The sequence below is a fragment of the Palaemon carinicauda genome, unplaced genomic scaffold, assembly GCF_036898095.1.
Source record: "Palaemon carinicauda isolate YSFRI2023 unplaced genomic scaffold, ASM3689809v2 scaffold829, whole genome shotgun sequence".
In the NCBI taxonomy this organism is placed as follows: Eukaryota; Metazoa; Arthropoda; class Malacostraca; order Decapoda; family Palaemonidae; genus Palaemon; species Palaemon carinicauda.
Genome location: NW_027172126.1, coordinates 27,501 through 51,278, shown reverse-complemented (window position 1 = coordinate 51,278; position 23,778 = coordinate 27,501). Strand labels below are relative to the sequence as shown.

The following is a 23,778-nucleotide window of genomic DNA, read 5'->3' as shown; positions in this document are numbered from 1 at the left end:
CCTCCTTATGCAAATAAATGCCGTTTGCCTTCGTCGGAGAATGACACCTTAAGTCTTCGCCGGAATCCAATATGCCTGAAGCCAATGTACTGAAATTTATGAAAAGTAGTTACCGGAAGAATTTTATTTATTTGTTTATTTTAATAATTCTTTTTTTATTGGTAGATAAATATGAAGGGAATTTCATTGAAGAATTTGTATTGAAGATTCAGTGAATATTTTATTTTGGTGTGTTTCTGAGATTGGGTTTTTATTATGGAAAGATCGCTTACCGTGTAAAAAGAAAATAAATGAATGGTCTGGTGATTATCAAGCTCTTGAGCCTTTTTTTTTTTTGTTAAAAGGTAAGGCGACCTTTTAATGTCTAGGTGTCTACTCGTACACACGCACCACACACACCCATATATATATATATATATATATCTATATATATATATATATATATACACAGTATATATATATAAAATATATATATATATATATATACATATATATATACATATATATATACAGTATATATATATATATATATACTGTGTATATATATATTATATATATAATATGTGTGTGTTTGTGCGTGTTTGCAATTTTTTTTCTTATTTGTGTATGTACTTATAATATGAGAAATCCAACTCTTGAATTATAATAAATAGGCTATTTGATCATGAACTGGAAGTCTTAAGAGATTGTTGACATCAATTTTGCTGATTAAAACAACATCACCCTTTTTCAATTTAGAGAAATATGTTTTTGGCATCATTGGTGTCCTATCTGCCCCCCCCCCCCCCATAGCTATTGTACTCGTAGGAGGTCAATTCTGTGTACTATAGACATTACCTGCTGAGTCCTTGCTGTTATGTCTGAACCCCCTTCCCGTTTTCAATCTTGTAATACAACGCTGTTCCCGTTTTCTTTTATCTAATTCACCTCTATTCCCGTTTTCTTTCTTCTAATTCACCTCTGACCGTTTTCTTTACCAATATGCCATCAATCCAACATGATTTTAATCATGACTTAGTGCAATTTTGTAATTATCCTGTGTTGCACCCGGACGCCGAAGGGCCTCCCTGGCCCCTTAAATCTAACAATACTGGCATTGTATTTACTTCTCACCGCCAGAACGAATGTTGGGACGTGTTGGGACCAACAGTCGTGGAGTAACCTTAGAGGAAGGTGTTGAGCCTTGGACTGTGTACGAAGTCAGACTCACAGCTGATACGATGGACAATACATCCGCCATCTTCTTTCAGATTAAAGGTAAAGTTCTAATGATTTATATCTATTAATAATTTCTTGTTATGTATTATATATTTATCCACTGATATACTTACTAGGTTGGTTAATCATATTGATTTATGATGAATATAATTTCAGAGATCGTCACGGATTCGCCAGCTCCTGTGGTCCGGGCTGAGGAAGTGACTCTGGTCTTGCTGGTCCTTATACTTTGGATTGTTGCCATTATCCTTTTCGTACACAGGTAAGGATAACATGGGACTCTGGTCTTTCTGGTCCTTATACTTTGGTTCGTTGCCATTATCCTTTTCGGGTTCGTTACCATTATCCTTTTCGTACACGGGTGAGCATAACACGGACTCTGGTCTTGCTGGTCCTTATACTTTGGTTCGTTGCCATTATCCTTTTCGGGTTCGTTACCATTATCCTTTTCGTACACGGGTGAGCATAACACGGGACTCTGGTCTTGCTGGTCCTTATACTGTGGATCGTCGCCATTATCCTTTTCGTACACAGGTGAGCATAACACGGGACTCTGGTCTTGCTGGTCCTTATACTTTGGTTCGTTGCCATTATCCTTTTCGGGTTCGTTACCATTATCCTTTTCGTACACGGGTGAGCATAACACGGGACTCTGGTCTTTCTGGTCCTTATACTTTGGTTCGTTGCCATTATCCTTTTCGGGTTCGTTACCATTATCCTTTTCGTACACGGGTGAGCATAACACGGGACTCTGGTCTTGCTGGTCCTTATACTTTGGTTCGTTGCCATTATCCTTTTCGTACACAGGTGAGCATAACACGGGACTCTGGTCTTGCTGGTCCTTATACTGTGGATCGTCGCCATTATCCTTTTCGTACACAGGTGAGCATAACACGGGACTCTGGTCTTGCTGGTCCTTATACTTTGGTTCGTTGCCATTATCCTTTTCGGGTTCGTTACCATTATCCTTTTCGTACACGGGTGAGCATAACACGGGACTCTGGTCTTGCTGGTCCTTATACTTTGGTTCGTTGCCATTATCCTTTTCGGGTTCGTTACCATTATCCTTTTCGTACACAGGTGAGCATAACACGGGACTCTGGTCTTGCTGGTCCTTATACTTTGGTTCGTTGCCATTATCCTTTTCGGGTTCGTTACCATTATCCTTTTCGTACACGGGTGAGCATAACACGGGACTCTGGTCTTGCTGGTCCTTATACTTTGGATCGTTACCATTATCCTTTTCGTACACAGGTGAGCATAACACGGGACTCTGGTCTTGCTGGTCCTTATACTTTGGATTGTTGCCATTATCCTTTTCGTACACAGGTAAGGATAACATGGGACTCTGGTCTTTCTGGTCCTTATACTTTGGTTCGTTGCCATTATCCTTTTCGGGTTCGTTACCATTATCCTTTTCGTACACGGGTGAGCATAACACAGGACTCTGGTCTTGCTGGTCCTTATACTTTGGTTCGTTGCCATTATCCTTTTCGGGTTCGTTACCATTATCCTTTTCGTACACGGGTGAGCATAACACGGGACTCTGGTCTTTCTGGTCCTTATACTTTGGTTCGTTGCCATTATCCTTTTCGGGTTCGTTACCATTATCCTTTTCGTACACGGGTGAGCATAACACGGGACTCTGGTCTTGCTGGTCCTTATACTTTGGTTCGTTGCCATTATCCTTTTCGTACACAGGTGAGCATAACACGGGACTCTGGTCTTGCTGGTCCTTATACTTTGGTTCGTTGCCATTATCCTTTTCGGGTTCGTTACCATTATCCTTTTCGTACACGGGTGAGCATAACACGGGACTCTGGTCTTGCTGGTCCTTATACTTTGGATCGTTGCCATTATCCTTTTCGTACACAGGTGAGCATAACACGGGACTCTGGTCTTGCTGGTCCTTATACTTTGGTTCGTTGCCATTATCCTTTTCGGGTTCGTTACCATTATCCTTTTCGTACACGGGTGAGCATAACACGGGACTCTGGTCTTTCTGGTCCTTATACTTTGGTTCGTTGCCATTATCCTTTTCGGGTTCGTTACCATTATCCTTTTCGTACACGGGTGAGCATAACACGGGACTCTGGTCTTGCTGGTCCTTATACTTTGGTTCGTTGCCATTATCCTTTTCGTACACAGGTGAGCATAACACGGGACTCTGGTCTTGCTGGTCCTTATACTTTGGTTCGTTGCCATTATCCTTTTCGGGTTCGTTACCATTATCCTTTTCGTACACGGGTGAGCATAACACGGGACTCTGGTCTTTCTGGTCCTTATACTTTGGTTCGTTGCCATTATCCTTTTCGGGTTCGTTACCATTATCCTTTTCGTACACGGGTGAGCATAACACGGGACTCTGGTCTTTCTGGTCCTTATACTTTGGTTCGTTGCCATTATCCTTTTCGGGTTCGTTACCATTATCCTTTTCGTACACGGGTGAGCATAACACGGGACTCTGGTCTTGCTGGTCCTTATACTTTGGTTCGTTGCCATTATCCTTTTCGTACACAGGTGAGCATAACACGGGACTCTGGTCTTGCTGGTCCTTATACTTTGGTTCGTTGCCATTATCCTTTTCGTACACAGGTGAGCATAACACGGGACTCTGGTCTTTCTGGTCCTTATACTTTGGTTCGTTGCCATTATCCTTTTCGGGTTCGTTACCATTATCCTTTTCGTACACGGGTGAGCATAACACGGGACTCTGGTCTTTCTGGTCCTTATACTTTGGTTCGTTGCCATTATCCTTTTCGGGTTCGTTACCATTATCCTTTTCGTACACGGGTGAGCATAACACGGGACTCTGGTCTTGCTGGTCCTTATACTTTGGTTCGTTGCCATTATCCTTTTCGTACACAGGTGAGCATAACACGGGACTCTGGTCTTGCTGGTCCTTATACTGTGGATCGTCGCCATTATCCTTTTCGTACACAGGTGAGCATAACACGGGACTCTGGTCTTGCTGGTCCTTATACTTTGGTTCGTTGCCATTATCCTTTTCGGGTTCGTTACCATTATCCTTTTCGTACACGGGTGAGCATAACACGGGACTCTGGTCTTTCTGGTCCTTATACTTTGGTTCGTTGCCATTATCCTTTTCGGGTTCGTTACCATTATCCTTTTCGTACACGGGTGAGCATAACACGGGACTCTGGTCTTTCTGGTCCTTATACTTTGGTTCGTTGCCATTATCCTTTTCGGGTTCGTTACCATTATCCTTTTCGTACACGGGTGAGCATAACACGGGACTCTGGTCTTGCTGGTCCTTATACTTTGGTTCGTTGCCATTATCCTTTTCGTACACAGGTGAGCATAACACGGGACTCTGGTCTTGCTGGTCCTTATACTGTGGATCGTGGCCATTATCCTTTTCGTACACAGGTGAGCATAAGACGGGACTCTGGTCTCGCTGGTCCTTATACTTTGGATCGTGGCCATTATCCTTTTCGTACACAGGTGAGCATAACACGGGACTCTGGTCTTGCTGGTCCTTATACTTTGGGTGGTCGCCATTATCCTTTTCGTACACAGGTGAGCATAACATGGGACTCTGGTCCTGCTGGTCCTTATACTTTGGGTGGTCGCCATTATCCTTTTCGTACACAGGTGAGCATAAGACGGGACTCTGGTCCTGCTGGTCCTTATACTTTGGGTGGTCGCCATTATCCTTTTCGTACACAGGTGAGCATAACACGGGACTCTGGTCTTGCTGGTCCTTATACTTTGGGTGGTCGCCATTATCCTTTTCGTACACAGGTGAGCATAACACGGGACTCTGGTCTTGCTGGTCCTTATACTTTGGTTCGTTGCCATTATCCTTTTCGGGTTCGTTACCATTATCCTTTTCGTACACGGGTGAGCATAACACGGGACTCTGGTCTTGCTGGTCCTTATACTTTGGATTGTTGCCATTATCCTTTTCGTACACAGGTGAGCATAACACGGGACTCTGGTCTTTCTGGTCCTTATACTTTGGTTCGTTGCCATTATCCTTTTCGGGTTCGTTACCATTATCCTTTTCGTACACGGGTGAGCATAACACGGGACTCTGGTCTTGCTGGTCCTTATACTTTGGATTGTTGCCATTATCCTTTTCGTACACAGGTGAGCATAACACGGGACTCTGGTCTTGCTGGTCCTTATACTTTGGTTCGTTACCATTATCCTTTTCGTACACGGGTGAGCATAACACGGGACTCTGGTCTTGCTGGTCCTTATACTTTAGTTCGTTGCCATTATCCTTTTCGGGTTCGTTACCATTATCCTTTTCGTACACGGGTGAGCATAACACGGGACTCTGGTCTTTCTGGTCCTTATACTTTGGTTCGTTGCCATTATCCTTTTCGGGTTCGTTACCATTATCCTTTTCGTACACGGGTGAGCATAACACGGGACTCTGGTCTTGCTGGTCCTTATACTTTGGATTGTTGCCATTATCCTTTTCGTACACAGGTGAGCATAACACGGGACTCTGGTCTTTCTGGTCCTTATACTTTGGTTCGTTGCCATTATCCTTTTCGGGTTCGTTACCATTATCCTTTTCGTACACGGGTGAGCATAACACGGGACTCTGGTCTTGCTGGTCCTTATACTTTGGATCGTCGCCATTATCCTTTTCGTACACAGGTGAGCATAACACGGGACTCTGGTCTTGCTGGTCCTTATACTGTGGATCGTCGCCATTATCCTTTTCGTACACAGGTGAGCATAACACGGGACTCTGGTCTTGCTGGTCCTTATACTTTGGTTCGTTGCCATTATCCTTTTCGTACACAGGTGAGCATAACACGGGACTCTGGTCTTGCTGGTCCTTATACTGTGGATCGTCGCCATTATCCTTTTCGTACACAGGTGAGCATAACACGGGACTCTGGTCTTGCTGGTCCTTATACTTTGGGTGGTCGCCATTATCCTTTTCGTACACAGGTGAGCATAACACGGGACTCTGGTCTTGCTGGTCCTTATACTTTGGATCGTGGCCATTATCCTTTTCGTACACAGGTAAGGATAACATGGGACTCTGGTCTTTCTGGTCCTTATACTTTGGATCGTTGCCATTATCCTTTTCGTACACAGGTGAGCATAACATGGGACTCTGGTCTTGCTGGTCCTTATACTTTGGATCGTTGCCATTATCCTTTTCGTACACAGGTAAGGATAACATGGGACTCTGGTCTTTCTGGTCCTTATACTTTGGATCGTCGCCATTATCCTTTTCGTACACAGGTGAGCATAACATGGGACTCTGGTCTTGCTGGTCCTTATACTTTGGATCGTTGCCATTATCCTTTTCGTACACAGGTAAGGATAACATTGGGACTCTGGTCTTTCTGGTCCTTATGCTTTGGTTCGTCGCCATTATCCTTTTCGTACACAGGTAAGGATAACATTGGGACTCTGGTCTTTCTGGTCCTTATGCTTTGGTTCGTCGCCATTATCCTTTTCGTACATAGGTGAGCATAACATGGGACTCTGGTCTTGCTGGTCCTTATACTTTGGATCGTCGCCATTATCCTTTTCGTACACAGGTAAGGATAACATGGGACTCTGGTCTTGCTGGTCCTTATACTTTGGATCGTCGCCATTATCCTTTTCGTACACAGGTAAGGATAACATGGGACTCTGGTCTTGCTGGTCCTTATACTTTGGATCGTCGCCATTATCCTTTTCGTACACAGGTAAGGATAACATGGGACTCTGGTCTTGCTGGTCCTTATACTTTGGATCGTCGCCATTATCCTTTTCGTACACAGGTAAGGATAACATGGGACTCTGGTCTTGCTGGTCCTTATACTTTGGATCGTCGCCATTATCCTTTTCGTACACGGGTGAGCATAACATGGGACTCTGGTCTTTCTGGTCCTTATACTTTGGATCGTCGCCATTATCCTTTTCGTACACGGGTGAGCATAACATGGGACTCTGGTCTTTCTGGTCCTTATACTTTGGATCGTCGCCATTATCCTTTTCGTACACAGGTGAGCATAACATGGGACTCTGGTCTTTCTGGTCCTTATACTTTGGATCGTCGCCATTATCCTTTTCGTACACAGGTGAGCATAACATGGGACTCTGGTCTTTCTGGTCCTTATACTTTGGATCGTCGCCATTATCCTTTTCGTACACAGGTAAGGATAACATGGGACTCTGGTCTTTCTGGTCCTTATACTTTGGATCGTCGCCATTATCCTTTTCGTACACAGGTAAGGATAACATGGGACTCTGGTCTTTCTGGTCCTTATGCTTTGGATCGTCGCCATTATCCTTTTCGTACACAGGTAAGGATAACATGGGACTCTGGTCTTTCTGGTCCTTATGCTTTGGTTCGTCGCCATTATCCTTTTCGTACACAGGTGAGCATAACATGGGACTCTGGTCTTTCTGGTCCTTATACTTTGGATCGTCGCCATTATCCTTTTCGTACACAGGTGAGCATAACATGGGACTCTGGTCTTGCTGGTCCTTATACTTTGGATCGTCGCCATTATCCTTTTCGTACACAGGTAAGGATAACATGGGACTCTGGTCTTGCTGGTCCTTATACTTTGGATCGTCGCCATTATCCTTTTCGTACACAGGTGAGGATAACATTGGGACTCTGGTCTTTCTGGTCCTTATACTTTGGATCGTCGCCATTATCCTTTTCGTACACAGGTGAGGATAACATTGGGACTCTGGTCTTTCTGGTCCTTATACTTTGGATCGTTGCCATTATCCTTTTCGTACACAGGTGAGGATAACATTGGGACTCTGGTCTTTCTGGTCCTTATACTTTGGATCGTTGCCATTATCCTTTTCGTACACAGGTGAGGATAACATTGGGACTCTGGTCTTTCTGGTCCTTATACTTTGGATCGTTGCCATTATCCTTTTCGTACACAGGTGAGGATAACATTGGGACTCTGGTCTTTCTGGTCCTTATACTTTGGATCGTTGCCATTATCCTTTTCGTACACAGGTGAGGATAACATTGGGACTCTGGTCTTTCTGGTCCTTATACTTTGGATCGTTGCCATTATCCTTTTCGTACACAGGTGAGGATAACATTGGGACTCTGGTCTTTCTGGTCCTTATACTTTGGATCGTTGCCATTATCCTTTTCGTACACAGGTGAGGATAACATTGGGACTCTGGTCTTTCTGGTCCTTATACTTTGGATCGTTGCCATTATCCTTTTCGTACACAGGTGAGCATAACATTGGGACTCTGGTCTTTCTGGTCCTTATACTTTGGATCGTTGCCATTATCCTTTTCGTGCACAGGTGAGCATAACATTGGGACTCTGGTCTTTCTGGTCCTTATACTTTGGTTCGTTGCCATTATCCTTTTCGTGCACAGGTGAGCATAACATGGGACTCTGGTCTTTCTGGTCCTTATACTTTGGATCGTTGCCATTATCCTTTTCGTGCACAGGTGAGCATAACATGGGACTCTGGTCTTGCTGGTCCTTATACTTTGGTTCGTCGCCATTATCCTTTTCGTGCACAGGCGAGCATAACATGGGACTCTGGTCTTGCTGGTCCTTATACTTTGGATCGTTGCCATTATCCTTTTCGTGCACAGGCGAGCATAACATGGGGACTCTGGTCTTGCTGGTCCTTATACTTTGGATCGTCGCCATTATCCTTTTCGTGCACAGGCGAGCATAACATGGGGACTCTGGTCTTTCTGGTCCTTATACTTTGGATCGTCGCCATTATCCTTTTCGTACACAGGCAAGGATAACATTGGGACTCTGGTCTTTCTGGTCCTTATACTTTGGATCGTTGCCATTATCCTTTTCGTACACAGGTAAGGATAACATGGGACTCTGGTCTTGCTGGTCCTTATACTTTGGTTCGTCGCCATTATCCTTTTCGTACACAGGTAAGGATAACATGGGACTCTGGTCTTGCTGGTCCTTATACTTTGGTTCGTCGCCATTATCCTTTTCGTGCACAGGCGAGCATAACATGGAACTCTGGTCTTTCTGGTCCTTATACTTTGGATCGTCGCCATTATCCTTTTCGTACACAGGTGAGCATAACATTGGGACTCTGGTCTTTCTGGTCCTTATACTTTGGATCGTTGCCATTATCCTTTTCGTACACAGGTGAGCATAACATGGGACTCTGGTCTTGCTGGTCCTTATACTTTGGATCGTTGCCATTATCCTTTTCGTACACAGGTGAGCATAACATGGGACTCTGGTCTTGCTGGTCCTTATGCTTTGGATCGTTGCCATTATCCTTTTCGTACACAGGTGAGCATAACACGGGACTCTGGTCTTGCTGGTCCTTATACTTTGGTTCGTTGCCATTATCCTTTTCGTACACAGGTGAGCATAACACGGGACTCTGGTCTTGCTGGTCCTTATACTTTGGATCGTTGCCATTATCCTTTTCGTACACAGGTGAGCATAACACGGGACTCTGGTCTTGCTGGTCCTTATACTTTGGTTCGTTGCCATTATCCTTTTCGTACACAGGTGAGCATAACACGGGACTCTGGTCTTGCTGGTCCTTATACTTTGGATCGTTGCCATTATCCTTTTCGTACACAGGTGAGCATAACACGGGACTCTGGTCTTGCTGGTCCTTATACTTTGGATCGTTGCCATTATCCTTTTCGTACACAGGTGAGCATAACACGGGACTCTGGTCTTGCTGGTCCTTATACTTTGGATCGTTGCCATTATCCTTTTCGTACACAGGTGAGCATAACACGGGACTCTGGTCTTGCTGGTCCTTATACTTTGGATCGTCGCCATTATCCTTTTCGTACACAGGCAAGGATAACATTGGGACTCTGGTCTTTCTGGTCCTTATACTTTGGATCGTTGCCATTATCCTTTTCGTACACAGGTAAGGATAACATGGGACTCTGGTCTTGCTGGTCCTTATACTTTGGATCGTCGCCATTATCCTTTTCGTGCACAGGCGAGCATAACATGGAACTCTGGTCTTTCTGGTCCTTATACTTTGGATCGTTGCCATTATCCTTTTCGTACACAGGTGAGCATAACATTGGGACTCTGGTCTTTCTGGTCCTTATACTTTGGATCGTTGCCATTATCCTTTTCGTACACAGGTGAGCATAACATGGGACTCTGGTCTTGCTGGTCCTTATACTTTGGATCGTTGCCATTATCCTTTTCGTACACAGGTAAGGATAACATGGGACTCTGGTCTTTCTGGTCCTTATACTTTGGATCGTTGCCATTATCCTTTTCGTACACAGGTAAGGATAACATTGGGACTCTGGTCTTTCTGGTCCTTATACTTTGGTTCGTCGCCATTATCCTTTTCGTACACAGGTGAGCATAACATGGGACTCTGGTCCTGCTGGTCCTTATACTTTGGATCGTTGCCATTATCCTTTTCGTACACAGGTGAGCATAACATGGGACTCTGGTCCTGCTGGTCCTTATACTTTGGGTCGTTGCCATTATCCTTTTCGTGCACAGGTAAGGATAACATGGCGTATCTCAAAGAAGTTTTCATACATTATTGAGCCTGTGAAATCATGTATCGTAGTTGTATTTTCAAAATTATGAATCCAATTGTGAGTCCAATTTTTATTAATCCAATTATAAATCTTCTACAATTATCCAATTATGAATCATATTTTTATTAATCCAATTATACATCCCAGTTTTTATTAATCCAATTATATATCCCAGTTTTTATTAATCCAATTATATATCCCAGTTTTTATTAATCCAATTATAAATCTGTTTCATTAATCCAATTGTGAGAATAATTTTTATCAATCCAATTATAAATCTTCTACAATCATCCAATTATGAATCCAATTTTTATTAATCCATTTATAAATATTACATTAATCCAATTAGGGATCCAATTCTTATTATTCCAATTATGAATCCAATTTGTATTAATCCAAGTATCAATTTGTTACAATTATCCAACTATGAATCCAATTTTTATTAATCCAATTTTTATTAATCCAATTATAAATGTTATAATATTCCATTTATGAATCCAATTATAAATCTGTTATATTAATCCAGTTATGAATCCAATTTTTATTAATCCTATTATGAATTCAATTTGTATTATTAATCCAATTATAAATGTTATAATAATCCATTTATGAATCCAATTATAAATCTGTTATATTAATCCAGTTATGAATCCAATTTTTATTAATTCTATTATGAATTCAATTTGTATTATTAATCCAATTATGAATCCCCCACGACTCCAAACGATTATAATCTTATATTAATCCAATTATGAATTCAATTTGTATTATTAATCCAATTTTAAATCCCCCACGACTCCAAACGATTATAATCTTATATTAATCCAATTATGATTCTAGTTTTTATTAATTCAATTTTAAATCCCCCACGACTCCAAACGATTATAATCTTATATTAATCCAATTATGATTCTAGTTTTTATTAATCCAATTTTGAATCCCCTCACTACTCCAAACGATTATAATCTTATATTAATCCAATTGTGATTCTAGTTTTTATTAATCCAATTATGAATCCCCCACGACTCCAAACGATTATAATCTTATATTAATCCAATTATGATTCTAGTTTTTATTAATCCAATTTTAAATCCCCCCACGACTCCATATGAGTGATGTAATCCCCCCACTACTCCATATGAGTGATGTAATCCCCCCACTACTCCATATGAGTGATGTAATCCCCCCACTACTCCATATGAGTGATGTAATCCCCCCACGACTCCATATGAGTGATGTAATCCCCCCACTACTCCATATGAGTGATGTAATCCCCCCACTACTCCATATGAGTGATGTAATCCCCCCACTACTCCATATGAGTGATGTAATCCCCTATCTCATCTCTCCTCTCCAGATGGGGAAAGATCAGGATGCTGGAGCCCTACCAGCCTGAGTACAAGCCACTCAACCACTCCCCCGCCTGCCCACTGGCGCCCACAACGCCCACGCAGGGTCAGTCGCAGCAGAGGCCGCCCAATCTACGCCCGCTGCTGCCCCGGAAGAGTTCCTCCTTGTGTTTCACACCCTCGATGCTGAGATCGGTCAGTGGAGAGAGAGAGAGAGAGAGAGAGAGAGAGAGAGAGAGAGATTTTGTCATGCTAAAAGTCTGGTGTACTTTAAGCATCAAGAAGGGAGTGTTGCACCCACTTTTTAGCTTTCCCTAGCTGGTCCTTAACAAAATGGCTAGATAGGTGGGAATTGCGTTTTTTTTTTACAGGGCTAAACGTCCTGTTGGTGTGGCTGTTACTGGAGATTTTGGAACACGATATATATATATATATATATATATATATATATATATATATATATATATATATATATATATATTATATATATATATATATATATATGTATATATATATATATATATATATATATATATACACACACACACATACACACATATATATATATATACATACATATATATATAATATATATATATATATATATATATATATATATATATATATATATATATATCTGGGTATCTATATATACAAATGTATGAGAGAGAGAGAGAGAGAGAGAGAGAGAGAGAGAGAGAGATAGGAGAGAGAGAGAGAGAGAGAGAGAGAGAGAGAGAGAGAGAGATTGGGCGACCGTGTTTGTGTTGTGCCACCCTTCCTTACTGCTTCAAAATTTCCAATAATGTTAAAGCATAATAGGAAGTGACCTTAAGCCCAGTTCAATTTTCCTTCAAGCATCAAACATCTCTTATTAGAATTCGCATTTATTATTAAATTATTTAAAATTAATCGGAAGTCTTTGATGCTGGCAGTCAGGGATAGATTATTATTATTATCATCAGAATTTTGTTTTTGAATAAACATGTAAATTGAGATAATATATATCATAAGTATAATTACAAAATATCGTATGTGTTTATCACAAACAAATACTGAAATCATAACACCGAGTTTTTTTTATATATAAATAGAAAATATCCTTTGTGTTTATCACTGAAATACTAACAATGAGTTTTCTAAATATGAATACAACATATCCTTTGTGTTTATCATAAACAAATACTGAAATCGTAACGCTAAGTTTTATAATTATAATTAAAAAGATTTGCGTTTATCACAAATAAATACTGAAAACGTAACATCAATTTTATAAATATAATGACAAAATATGCTCTTTATCACAAACAAATACTGAAAATGTAACATTGAGTTTTATAAATATAACTACAAAATATGCTCTTTGTCACAAACAAATACTGAAAATGTAACATTGAGTTTTATAAATATAACTACAAAATATCCTTTGTGTTTATCACAAACAAACACTGATATCGTACATTAAATTTTATTATTATGATTACAAAATTCCTTCGTGTTTATCGCAAGCAAATACTGAAATCGTAATATTAAGTTTTATAAATATAATTTTAAAATATCCTTTGTGTTTATCGCAAGCAAATACTGAAATCCTAACATATATTTAGTTTCTATTCCCCATCAAAGAAAATGGATAAATATAAACAAAATAACGCTCATTACTCTGTTGTATTCAAGCCATTTATGAATAAATAACGCCCAATTGTCATCTGGAGCACTCGAGGTACAGTGAATCATAAACACATTGTTCTGACAACCTTTGGAGTCAATGAGATTTGAAAAGAGACGTTCAAAGAATTGGGAGTTTATCTACAAAGGGAACTTTGATGACATTGGATCTGATTCGATAATAATTGTAGGTTCACTGAAGTTATATTTTATATTTTTTTTCCCTTTGGGGAGGGAGAATTTAGTTATTTCTTTTCTTCCTATTTATAAGATATTGATTAACAATGAGTAGAAGAGACTCTTTAGCTGTGGTAAGCAGCTCTTCTAGAGGGGCACTCCAAAATCAAACCATTGTTCTCCATTCTTGGGTAGTGCCGTTGCCTCTGTTCCATGGCCTTCCATTGTCTTCGGGTAGAGTTCTCTTGCTTGAGGGTACACTAAGGCACAGGATTCTATCTTTTCTAATTTCCTTTCCTGACTGGGCTATTTTCCCGTTGAAGCCGTTGGGCTTGGGTTAGAGTTCTCTTGCTTAAGGGTACACTCAGGCACACCAGTCTGTCTGTTTCCTTATTTCTTATCTTCGCTGGGCTATTTTTCCCTGTTGGGGCCCTTGGGCTTAGGCTAGAGTTCTCTTGCTTGAGGGTACACTCAGGCACACTACTCTGTTTTCTTATTTCCTTTCCTCACTGGGCTATTTTTCCCAGTTGGAGCCCTTGGGCTTAGGCTATAGTTCTCTTTCTTGAGGGTACACTCAGGCACACTATTCTATCTGTTTTCTTATTTCCTTTCCTCACTGGGCTATTTTTTCCCTATTGGAACCCTTGGACTTATGGCATCCTGCTTTTTCAACTAGGGTTGTAACTTGGCAAGTAATAATAATGCTAAATATTTTCGTTGCATAGTTGTTTTAAAATCAGTTTGAAAATGACTTTGGAATGAAAATTATATTATTAGAAAACATAGTCTGGTAATTAAAAATAGTGATTTATATGAAAGGGATTTTTTTTTTAGTTTTTTAATTTTTTTTAAAGGCAATTTCCCTAAAAAGGAATAACTTAAACATTTAAATGTTAATGTTGAAAGTGTAGTAAACAGCGAAATTTTGTTGAAGAATTAATTCTAAGAAGGAGAGAGAGAGAGAGAGAGAGAGAGAAGAGAGAGAGAAGAGAGAGAGAGAGAGGAGAGAGAGAGAGAGAGAGAGAGAGAGAGAGTGTGTTCTTGTGAAAAGAACGTACAATTAAAAGAGATATAAATTGTACCTTTTGATATTTGGAGAGAGAGAGAGAGAGAGAGAGAGAGAGAGAGAGAGAGAGAGAGAGAGAGAGAGAGAGAGAGAGAGAGTTCTTGTGAAAAGAACGTACAATTTAAAGAGATATAAATTGTACCTTTTGATATTTGAGAGGAGAGAGAGAGAGAGAGAGAGAGAGAGAGAGAGAGAGAGAGAGAGAGAGAGAGAGAGAGAGAGAGAGAGAGAGAGTTCTCGTGAAAAGAACGTACAATTTAAAGAGATATAAATTGTACCTTTTGATATTTGAGAGAGAGAGAGAGAAGAGAGAGAGAGAGAGAGAGAGAGAGAGAGAGAGAGAGAGAGAGAGAGAGAGAGATGGCATTTCACTTCCTCTTGTTTGCCATTTATTAGAAACTCGGATATTGTCAATATCTGTAAATACGAACATACGAACTCATGACTTTTATAAAAACTTCCGGATTCTTGCGTTGCTGATTCATTTCTCTCTCTCTCTCTCTCTCTCTCCTCTCTCTCTCTCTCTCTCTCTCTCTCTCTCTCTCTCTCTCTCTCAAATATCAAAAGGAAGAAAAGCTTTCTTTTCAGACTATGATACGTTCTTTTCACTACTCTCTCTCTCTCTCTCTCTCTCTCTCTCTCTCTCTCTCTCTCTTCTCTCTCTCTCTCTCTCTCTCACCAAATATCAAAAGGTATAATTTCTTTTTTCATACTATAACACGTTCTTTTCACAAGACATTCTCTCTCTCTCTCTCTCTCTCTCTCTCTCTCTCTCTCTCTCTCTCTCTCTCTCCTCTCTCTCTCTCTCTCTCTCTCTCTCTCTCACCAAATATCAAAAGGTATAATTTCTTTTTTCATACTATAACACGTTCTTTTCACAAGATATTCTCTCTCTCTCTCTCTCTCCTCCTCTCTCTCTCTCTCTCTCTCTCTCTCTCTCTCTCTCTCTCTCTCTCTCTCTCTCTCTCTCACCAAATATCAAAAGGTATAATTTCTTTTTTCATACTATAACACGTTCTTTTCAAAAGACATTCTCTCTCTCTCTCTCTCTCTATCTCTCTCTCTCTCTCTCTCTCTCTCTCTCTCTCTCTCTCTCTCTCTCTCTCTCTCTCTCTCTCTCTCTCAATCGTAATTGGAACCTATTGTTCTCGACCTATCCTACTGGCTCTTAATGTTGACAAAAGACGATTTTACTCCGAACTATAGATATCTCCCATTCAGCATTGTCATGTTTTTCGAAGAAGCTGTGAAGGTAGATTAAAAAGTCTAAAAATACCAATATATCCATATTTTTATATGCTTTCTTAGCAAATATACGGTTTTTATTTTTCAATAAGATGCCTGCCATTTTTATAATTATCAAGTCTGTTTTTATTAAAGTGTTTTTATTTTTTTAAAGTATATCAACTGTTTTTTTTTAATTATTTAATTATTTTTTTTAAATCTTTAAGATATATTAAAAAGTTGTTTCTTGATAATTGGGGAAATTGAATCTCCTTGAATGAAACAATTTTATTTTTAGAAAATCATTTTTTTAATCATTTCATTATTTTTCATGAAAACATATCTTGAAATTAATTTAAAAAGTTTCTTTGTTTATTACAGGAATCAAATTTCCTTGGATTATTTTTTTTTTTTAGCAAATAGGGTTATATATATGATTAGATAACCGTTTTTAATTTTTTAATAATTTAATCATTCTTCACGAAACATTTTGAAAAATATTCTTTTCTTTATTAAAGGAATTTAATCTACTTTGAAAAAGGTTCTTGTATTTATTAAAGCAATATAATTTACTTTGAAAAGATTCTTTTCTTTATTAAAGCAATATAATCTACTTTGAAAAAGGTTTTTGTATTTATTAAAGCAATATAATCTACTTTGAAAAGATTCTTTTCCTTATTAAAGGAATTTAATCTACTTTGAAAAGACTCTTTTCTTTATTAAAGGAATTTAATCACCTTTGAAAAAGGTTTTTGTATTTATTAAAGCAATATAATCTACTTTCAAAATATTCTTTTCTTTATTAAAGGAATTTAATCTACTTTGAAAAAGGTTCTTGTATTTATTAAAGCAATATAATCTACTTTGAAAAGATTCTTTTCTTTATTAAAGCAATATAATCTACTTTGAAAAGATTCTTTTCTTTATTAAAGGAATTTAATCTACTTTGAAAAGATTCTTTTCTTTATTAAAGGAATTTAATCTACTTTGAAAAAGGTTCTTGTATTTATTAAAGCAATATAATTTACTTTGAAAAGATTCTTTTCTTTATTAAAGGAATTTAATCTACTTTGAAAAAGGTTCTTGTATTTATTAAAGCAATATAATCTACTTTGAAAAGATTCTTTTCCTTATTAAAGGAATTTAATCTACTTTGAAAAGACTCTTTTCTTTATTAAAGGAATTTAATCACCTTTGAAAAAGGTTTTTGTATTTATTAAAGCAATATAATCTACTTTGAAAAGACTCTTTTCTTTATTAAAGCAATATAATCTACTTTGAAAAGACTCTTTTCTTTATTAAAGGAATTTAATCTACTTTGAAAAAGGTTCTTGTATTTATTAAAGCAATATAATCTACTTTGAAAAGATTCTTTTCTTTATTAAAGGAATTTAATCACCTTTGAAAAAGGTTCTTGTATTTATTAAAGCAATATAATCTACTTTGAAAAGATTCTTTTCTTTATTAAAGGAATTTAATCACCTTTGAAAAAGGTTCTTGTATTTATTAAAGCAATATAATCTACTTTGAAAAGATTCTTTTCTTTATTAAAGGAATTTAATCACCTTTGAAAAAGGTTCTTGTATTTATTAAAGCAATATAATCTACTTTGAAAAGATTCTTTTCTTTATTAAAGGAATTTAATCTACTTTGAAAAGATTCTTTTCTTTATTAAAGGAATTTAATCTACTTTGAAAAAGGTTCTTGTATTTATTAAAGCAATATAATTTACTTTGAAAAGATTCTTTTCTTTATTAAAGGAATTTAATCACCTTTGAAAAAGGTTCTTGTATTTATTAAAGCAATATAATCTACTTTGAAAAGATTCTTTTCTTTATTAAAGGAATTTAATCACCTTTGAAAAAGGTTCTTGTATTTATTAAAGCAATATAATCTACTTTGAAAAGATTCTTTTCTTTATTAAAGGAATTTAATCTACTTTGAAAAGATTCTTTTCTTTATTAAAGGAATTTAATCTACTTTGAAAAGATTCTTTTCTTTATTAAAGGAATTTAATCTACTTTGAAAAAGGTTCTTGTATTTATTAAAGCAATATAATCTACTTTGAAAAGATTCTTTTCTTTATTAAAGGAATTTAATCTACTTTGAAAAGATTCTTTTCTTTATTAAAGGAATTTAATCTACTTTGAAAAAGGTTCTTGTATTTATTAAAGCAATATAATCTACTTTGAAAAGATTCTTTTCTTTATTAAAGGAATTTAATCTACTTTGAAAAGATTCTTTTCTTTATTAAAGGAATTTAATCTACTTTGAAAAAGGTTCTTGTATTTATTAAAGCAATATAATCTACTTTGAAAAGATTCTTTTCTTTATTAAAGGAATTTAATCTACTTTGAAAAGATTCTTTTCTTTATTAAAGGAATTTAATCTACTTTGAAAAAGGTTCTTGTATTTATTAAAGCAATATAATCTACTTTGAAAAGATTCTTTTCTTTATTAAAGGAATTTAATCTACTTTGAAAAGATTCTTTTCTTTATTAAAGGAATTTAATCTACTTTGAAAAAGGTTCTTGTATTTATTAAAGCAATATAATCTACTTTGAAAAGATTCTTTTCCTTATTAAAGGAATTTAATCTACTTTGAAAAGATTCTTTTCTTTATTAAAGGAATTTAATCTACTTTGAAAAAGGTTCTTGTATTTATTAAAGCAATATAATCTACTTTGAAAAGATTCTTTTCTTTATTAAAGGAATTTAATCTACTTTGAAAAGATTCTTTTCTTTATTAAAGGAATTTAATCTACTTTGAAAAAGGTTCTTGTATTTATTAAAGCAATATAATCTACTTTGAAAAGATTCTTTTCTTTATTAAAGGAATTTAATCTACTTTGAAAAGATTCTTTTCTTTATTAAAGCAATATAATCTACTTTGAAAAGATTCTTTTCTTTATTAAAGGAATTTAATCACCTTTGAAAAAGGTTCTTGTATTTATTAAAGGAATTAATCTATTTTGGAAAAAAATCTTTTATTTATTAAGGGAATATAATCTACTTTGGAAATGATTTTCGTCTTTATTAAAGGAATTTAACCTACTTTGAAAAAGATTCTTTTCTTTAGTAAAGGTATTTAATCTACTTGGAAAAATATTCATTTATTTATTAAAGGAATATAATCTATTTGAATAAAAGCAATTTTAGGTAAGGGGAGGTAGCAGGATAAATCTCAAAATTTCACGGTCTCAAATTTTTGTCTCTGAAGGCTTCAAAGTAAAAGAGAGTCAACTGTATTTTCAAATTTGAGGCTTACGATAGATTTTTGGAATAAATTTGTGAAACCAAAAAATGAAAACATCTGAAATGGAAGAAATATATGTTTGACGAAAACTTTCGCTCACTGAGCAGAAATAACGACCTCGTTTCTATCAAAGAAAAATCATTAAAAAAAAAAAAAAAAAAAAAAAAAAAAAAAAAAAAAAATTGGTCTTTAAAATCATCACAACATTTTGAGTTTCAGCATAAAAAATATATAATTGTTTTTTGTAGATTTGATGTATCCATTAGATATCAATTCGTGTCCTGGATTTAGTGTGTTATTGTATTAATATAACCCATTATTCATACACATTCAATCTACTATCCTTTTCTAAAAACGTAGAAGATTTTTTTAGGATATGTTATTTAAGGTAAATCAAAATGCTTTGGCAACCTATTGTTGACAGTGTATTAGTTACAAGTTTATCCGTCGCATTGATGGCGGCGCGGTTGTCGTTTAAGAGGACCAATGTGCTGACCTATGCGGTAAGGTCCCTGACCGGTGATCTCTAGACTGGGGTTCGAGTCCCGCTCAAACTTTTTAGTTTCTTTGGTCGCTGCAATCTCACTATCCTTGTGAACTAAGGATGGGGGGATTTGGAGGAGCTTATAGGTCCATCTATTGAATCATCACCAGCCATTGCCTGGCCCTCCTTGGTCCTAGCTTGGATGGAGAGGGGCTTTGGGCGCTGATCATATGTATATATGGTCAATCTCTAGGGCATTGTCCTGCTTGATAGGGCAATGTCACTGTCCCTTGCCTCTGCCATTCTTGAGCGGCCTTTAAAACTTTTAAACCTTTAAATCTTTAAACCTTCAAGACCTTTAAACCTTTAAACCTTTAAAATCTTAAAACCTTAAAACCTTTAAAACTTTATAAACAAATTACATACTAGGCAAATCTTGTGAGTGTTCTAAATAATCTAAAGCAATTCTTTTGACTGAACAGTTATTAATATTTTTATAATATGACATTAAAACCAAGACTCGAATATACTTGCACACGACATATATGATAAGTATTGATTAATATTTCATTTTATTATTATTTACAGTTAAATGTCAATTAATTGTAATTCTGAATTTCATTTTGTTTATGAGATGAAGAATTTTAACGTTATGTTTTCTTGTGTCATCTATCATCTTAATTTATCCGGAAACCATTGCAGTATTATCCGGTAACCCAAATAGCAGTATCCGTAATGTGGATGCATTTATTGGGATAGTATCTGGAAATCTTTATATATATATGTATATATATATATATATATATATATATATATATATATATATATATATATATATATATGTATATATATATATATATATATATATATATATATATATATATATATATATATATATATATATATTTATATATATATATATATCTATATATTTATATATATATATATATATATATATATATATATATTTATATATTTATATATATATTTATATATATATATATATATATATATATATATATATATTTATATATATATATATATATATATATATATATATATATATATATATATATTTATATATATATATATATATTTATATATTTATATATATATATATTTATATATTTATATATATATATATATATATTTATATATATATTTATATATATATACATATTTGTATATATATTTATATATATATATATATTTATATATATATTTATATATATATACATATTTGTATATATATTTATATATATGTTTATATATACAGTATATATATATTTATATATATATTATGTGTATATATATATATATATATATATATATATATATATATATATATATATATATATATATATATATATATACACACATACATACATACATACATACATCCCCACAGTTCCGGAAGAGAAAAACAATTTAAAAAGATTAATTTTTTTTTCTCTAAACGAGAATTTAAGTGTCTCTAACGGCCTCGTATATTTTCATCTTCAGTATAATATCACGGGGCCAAAGTTCACCTCATTAACCACAAGGGTTCTTCCAGCGGCCTCTTTTTCACTTCTTCCTTTCTCTTCTTTTAAAGAGAGAGAATCCCTTTCAGGTATCTCATTCCAAAATGACTTCAAGGATTTTGGAGGAACTGAGATGTTAGAATACAGATTAGGATGAGAAGTATAGTGATGATAATAATGGGGTAGTTTGTAGCGCTACGGCCAAGCGTCCTAATTTGCTTATTATCGCTCCGACTGTTATCTTTTATAGAATAAAAATGTTTGGAAATGGTCTACGGATCTTAAATATGTTGTGTAAGGGGGGGTCCGGGGGGGGCGCAGCCCCCTGGGTAAGGACAAGGCTTTTAGAATAGGTTAGGTGGGTTTTTTAAGTTAGCTTCTCCCGTCGTACTCGTAGGTAAGGAAACTGTTGTGTAAGGGGGGGGGGGGAGGGTCCGGGGGGGCGAAGCCCCTCCTGGCTAAGGATACGGCTATTAGCATAGGTTAGGTGGGTTTTTTAAGTTAGCTTCTCCCGCCAAAATCGTTTTTAGAACGACGGCCACAGTTCAGAATATTCCCGTTTTCTACGGGATCTGGCCGTCACCCTACAAACGCTCCTAATAATGATAGTCAGCTATTTAGAAAGTTATTGGCTCTAATATTAGTTGAAGGCATTAGTAGTTAGAATAATGATGATGATGTGATGATGATAGTTTAATGATGATAATGATAATGAAGTTAGCCCTTTAAGAAAGATATTAACTTAATTGTTAAAACCATTTTGTTTAGGAATCTTTTTCCAAAACGACTTCAAAGATTTTGGAGGAACTGAGATGTTAGAATAAAGATGATGATGAGAAGTATAGTGATGATGATAATGATAGTCAGCTATTTAGAAAGTTATTGGCTCTAATATTAGTTGAAGGCACTATAGTCCATTTCTTTTATCGAGGCAGATTTGCACCGACTCGCAGCGGTGCCCTTTTAGCTCGGAAAAGTTTTCTGATCGCTGATTGGTTAGAATTATCTCGTCCAACCAATCAGCGATCCGGAAACTTTTCCGAGCTAAAAGGGCACCGCTGCGAGTCGGTTCAAATATGCATCGCTAAAAGAAATGGGCTATAGTAGTTAGAATTATAATGATGATGTGATGATGATACTTTAATGATGATAATGATAATGAAGTTAGCCCTTTACGAAAGCTATTAACTTAATTGTTAAAACCATTTTGTTTAGGAATCTTATTCCAAAATTACTTCAAGGAATTTGGGGAGGGGGGGGGGGGAAGGAACCGAGATGTTAGTATAAGGATGATATTGATGATGATTATAATAATGATAATAATAGTGATGATAATGTTAATGAAGTCAGCCCTTTAAAATGTTATTGGCTGTATTGTAGAAATTATATTATTTTTGAATAATTGTAATGATAGTACATGCAGAAATTTATGAAGATAATTTATTATAGAAATTAATATATTGTGGATAATAATTATTAGAGTAATATTTATATATATATATATATATATATATATATATATATATATATATATATATATATATATATATATATATATATATATTTATACATATATATATATGTATATATGTATATATATATATATATATGCAGGTGTACATATATATATATATATATATATATATATATATATATATATATATATATATATATATATTTATACATATATATATGTGTATATATATATATATATATATATACACACATGCAGGTGTACATATATATATATATATATATATATATATATATATATATATATATATATATATATATATATATATATGTTTGTGTGTGTGTTTATGTGTGTGTATGTATGTATGTATATATCTTGTTTAGCAAATCCTAACCAAAAGTATAAATTCCAATTTAATATGCAAATTACTTTGAAGAAAATGTTACTTGTACTTTGTCATATAAAGAAATATTTTGTCAATTTAGAAAAAAACATAATTATATTCACTCAAAATTATATAAAAAAAATCATCAAAGTAACTTTCAAACGAACTTAATCCTCCTTAATATAATCTATATTAATCCGAGCCATTGACCATATACTTTGCGACTCCTGTCACAACCAATTACTCAAAATCTTCAAAAGACGTTTCAGTCCTAATATGATTTTTGGTATGCCTAAAAAACCCTTTGAATACCAAGAGACTTTTTCGCCATTTGAATAATTGAATCACCGATGCTAAACTCATAAATCCTGAATAAGTTAGGTGGGAGAGTTTCGGGGATGTATTAGAGAGTTGTAATGTTTTCAATGTTGTTATAACCTCCGCTAACGAAGTTGGTGT

General features: G+C 35.6%; 1 protein-coding gene across 1 annotated transcript in view; it reads left to right on the top strand.

Annotated features, from left to right (window-relative positions):
- Positions 1-1,124: 1,124 nt before the first annotated feature.
- Positions 1,125-23,778, top strand: part of LOC137637545 (uncharacterized) — a 30,486-nt gene continuing 7,832 nt past the window's right edge. The window contains exons 1-3 of the mRNA XM_068369705.1: positions 1,125-1,257; positions 1,375-1,480; positions 12,071-12,257. Coding sequence (XP_068225806.1) covers positions 1,125-1,257; positions 1,375-1,480; positions 12,071-12,257 — 426 coding nt within the window. The remainder of the gene's footprint in view (positions 1,258-1,374; positions 1,481-12,070; positions 12,258-23,778) is intronic.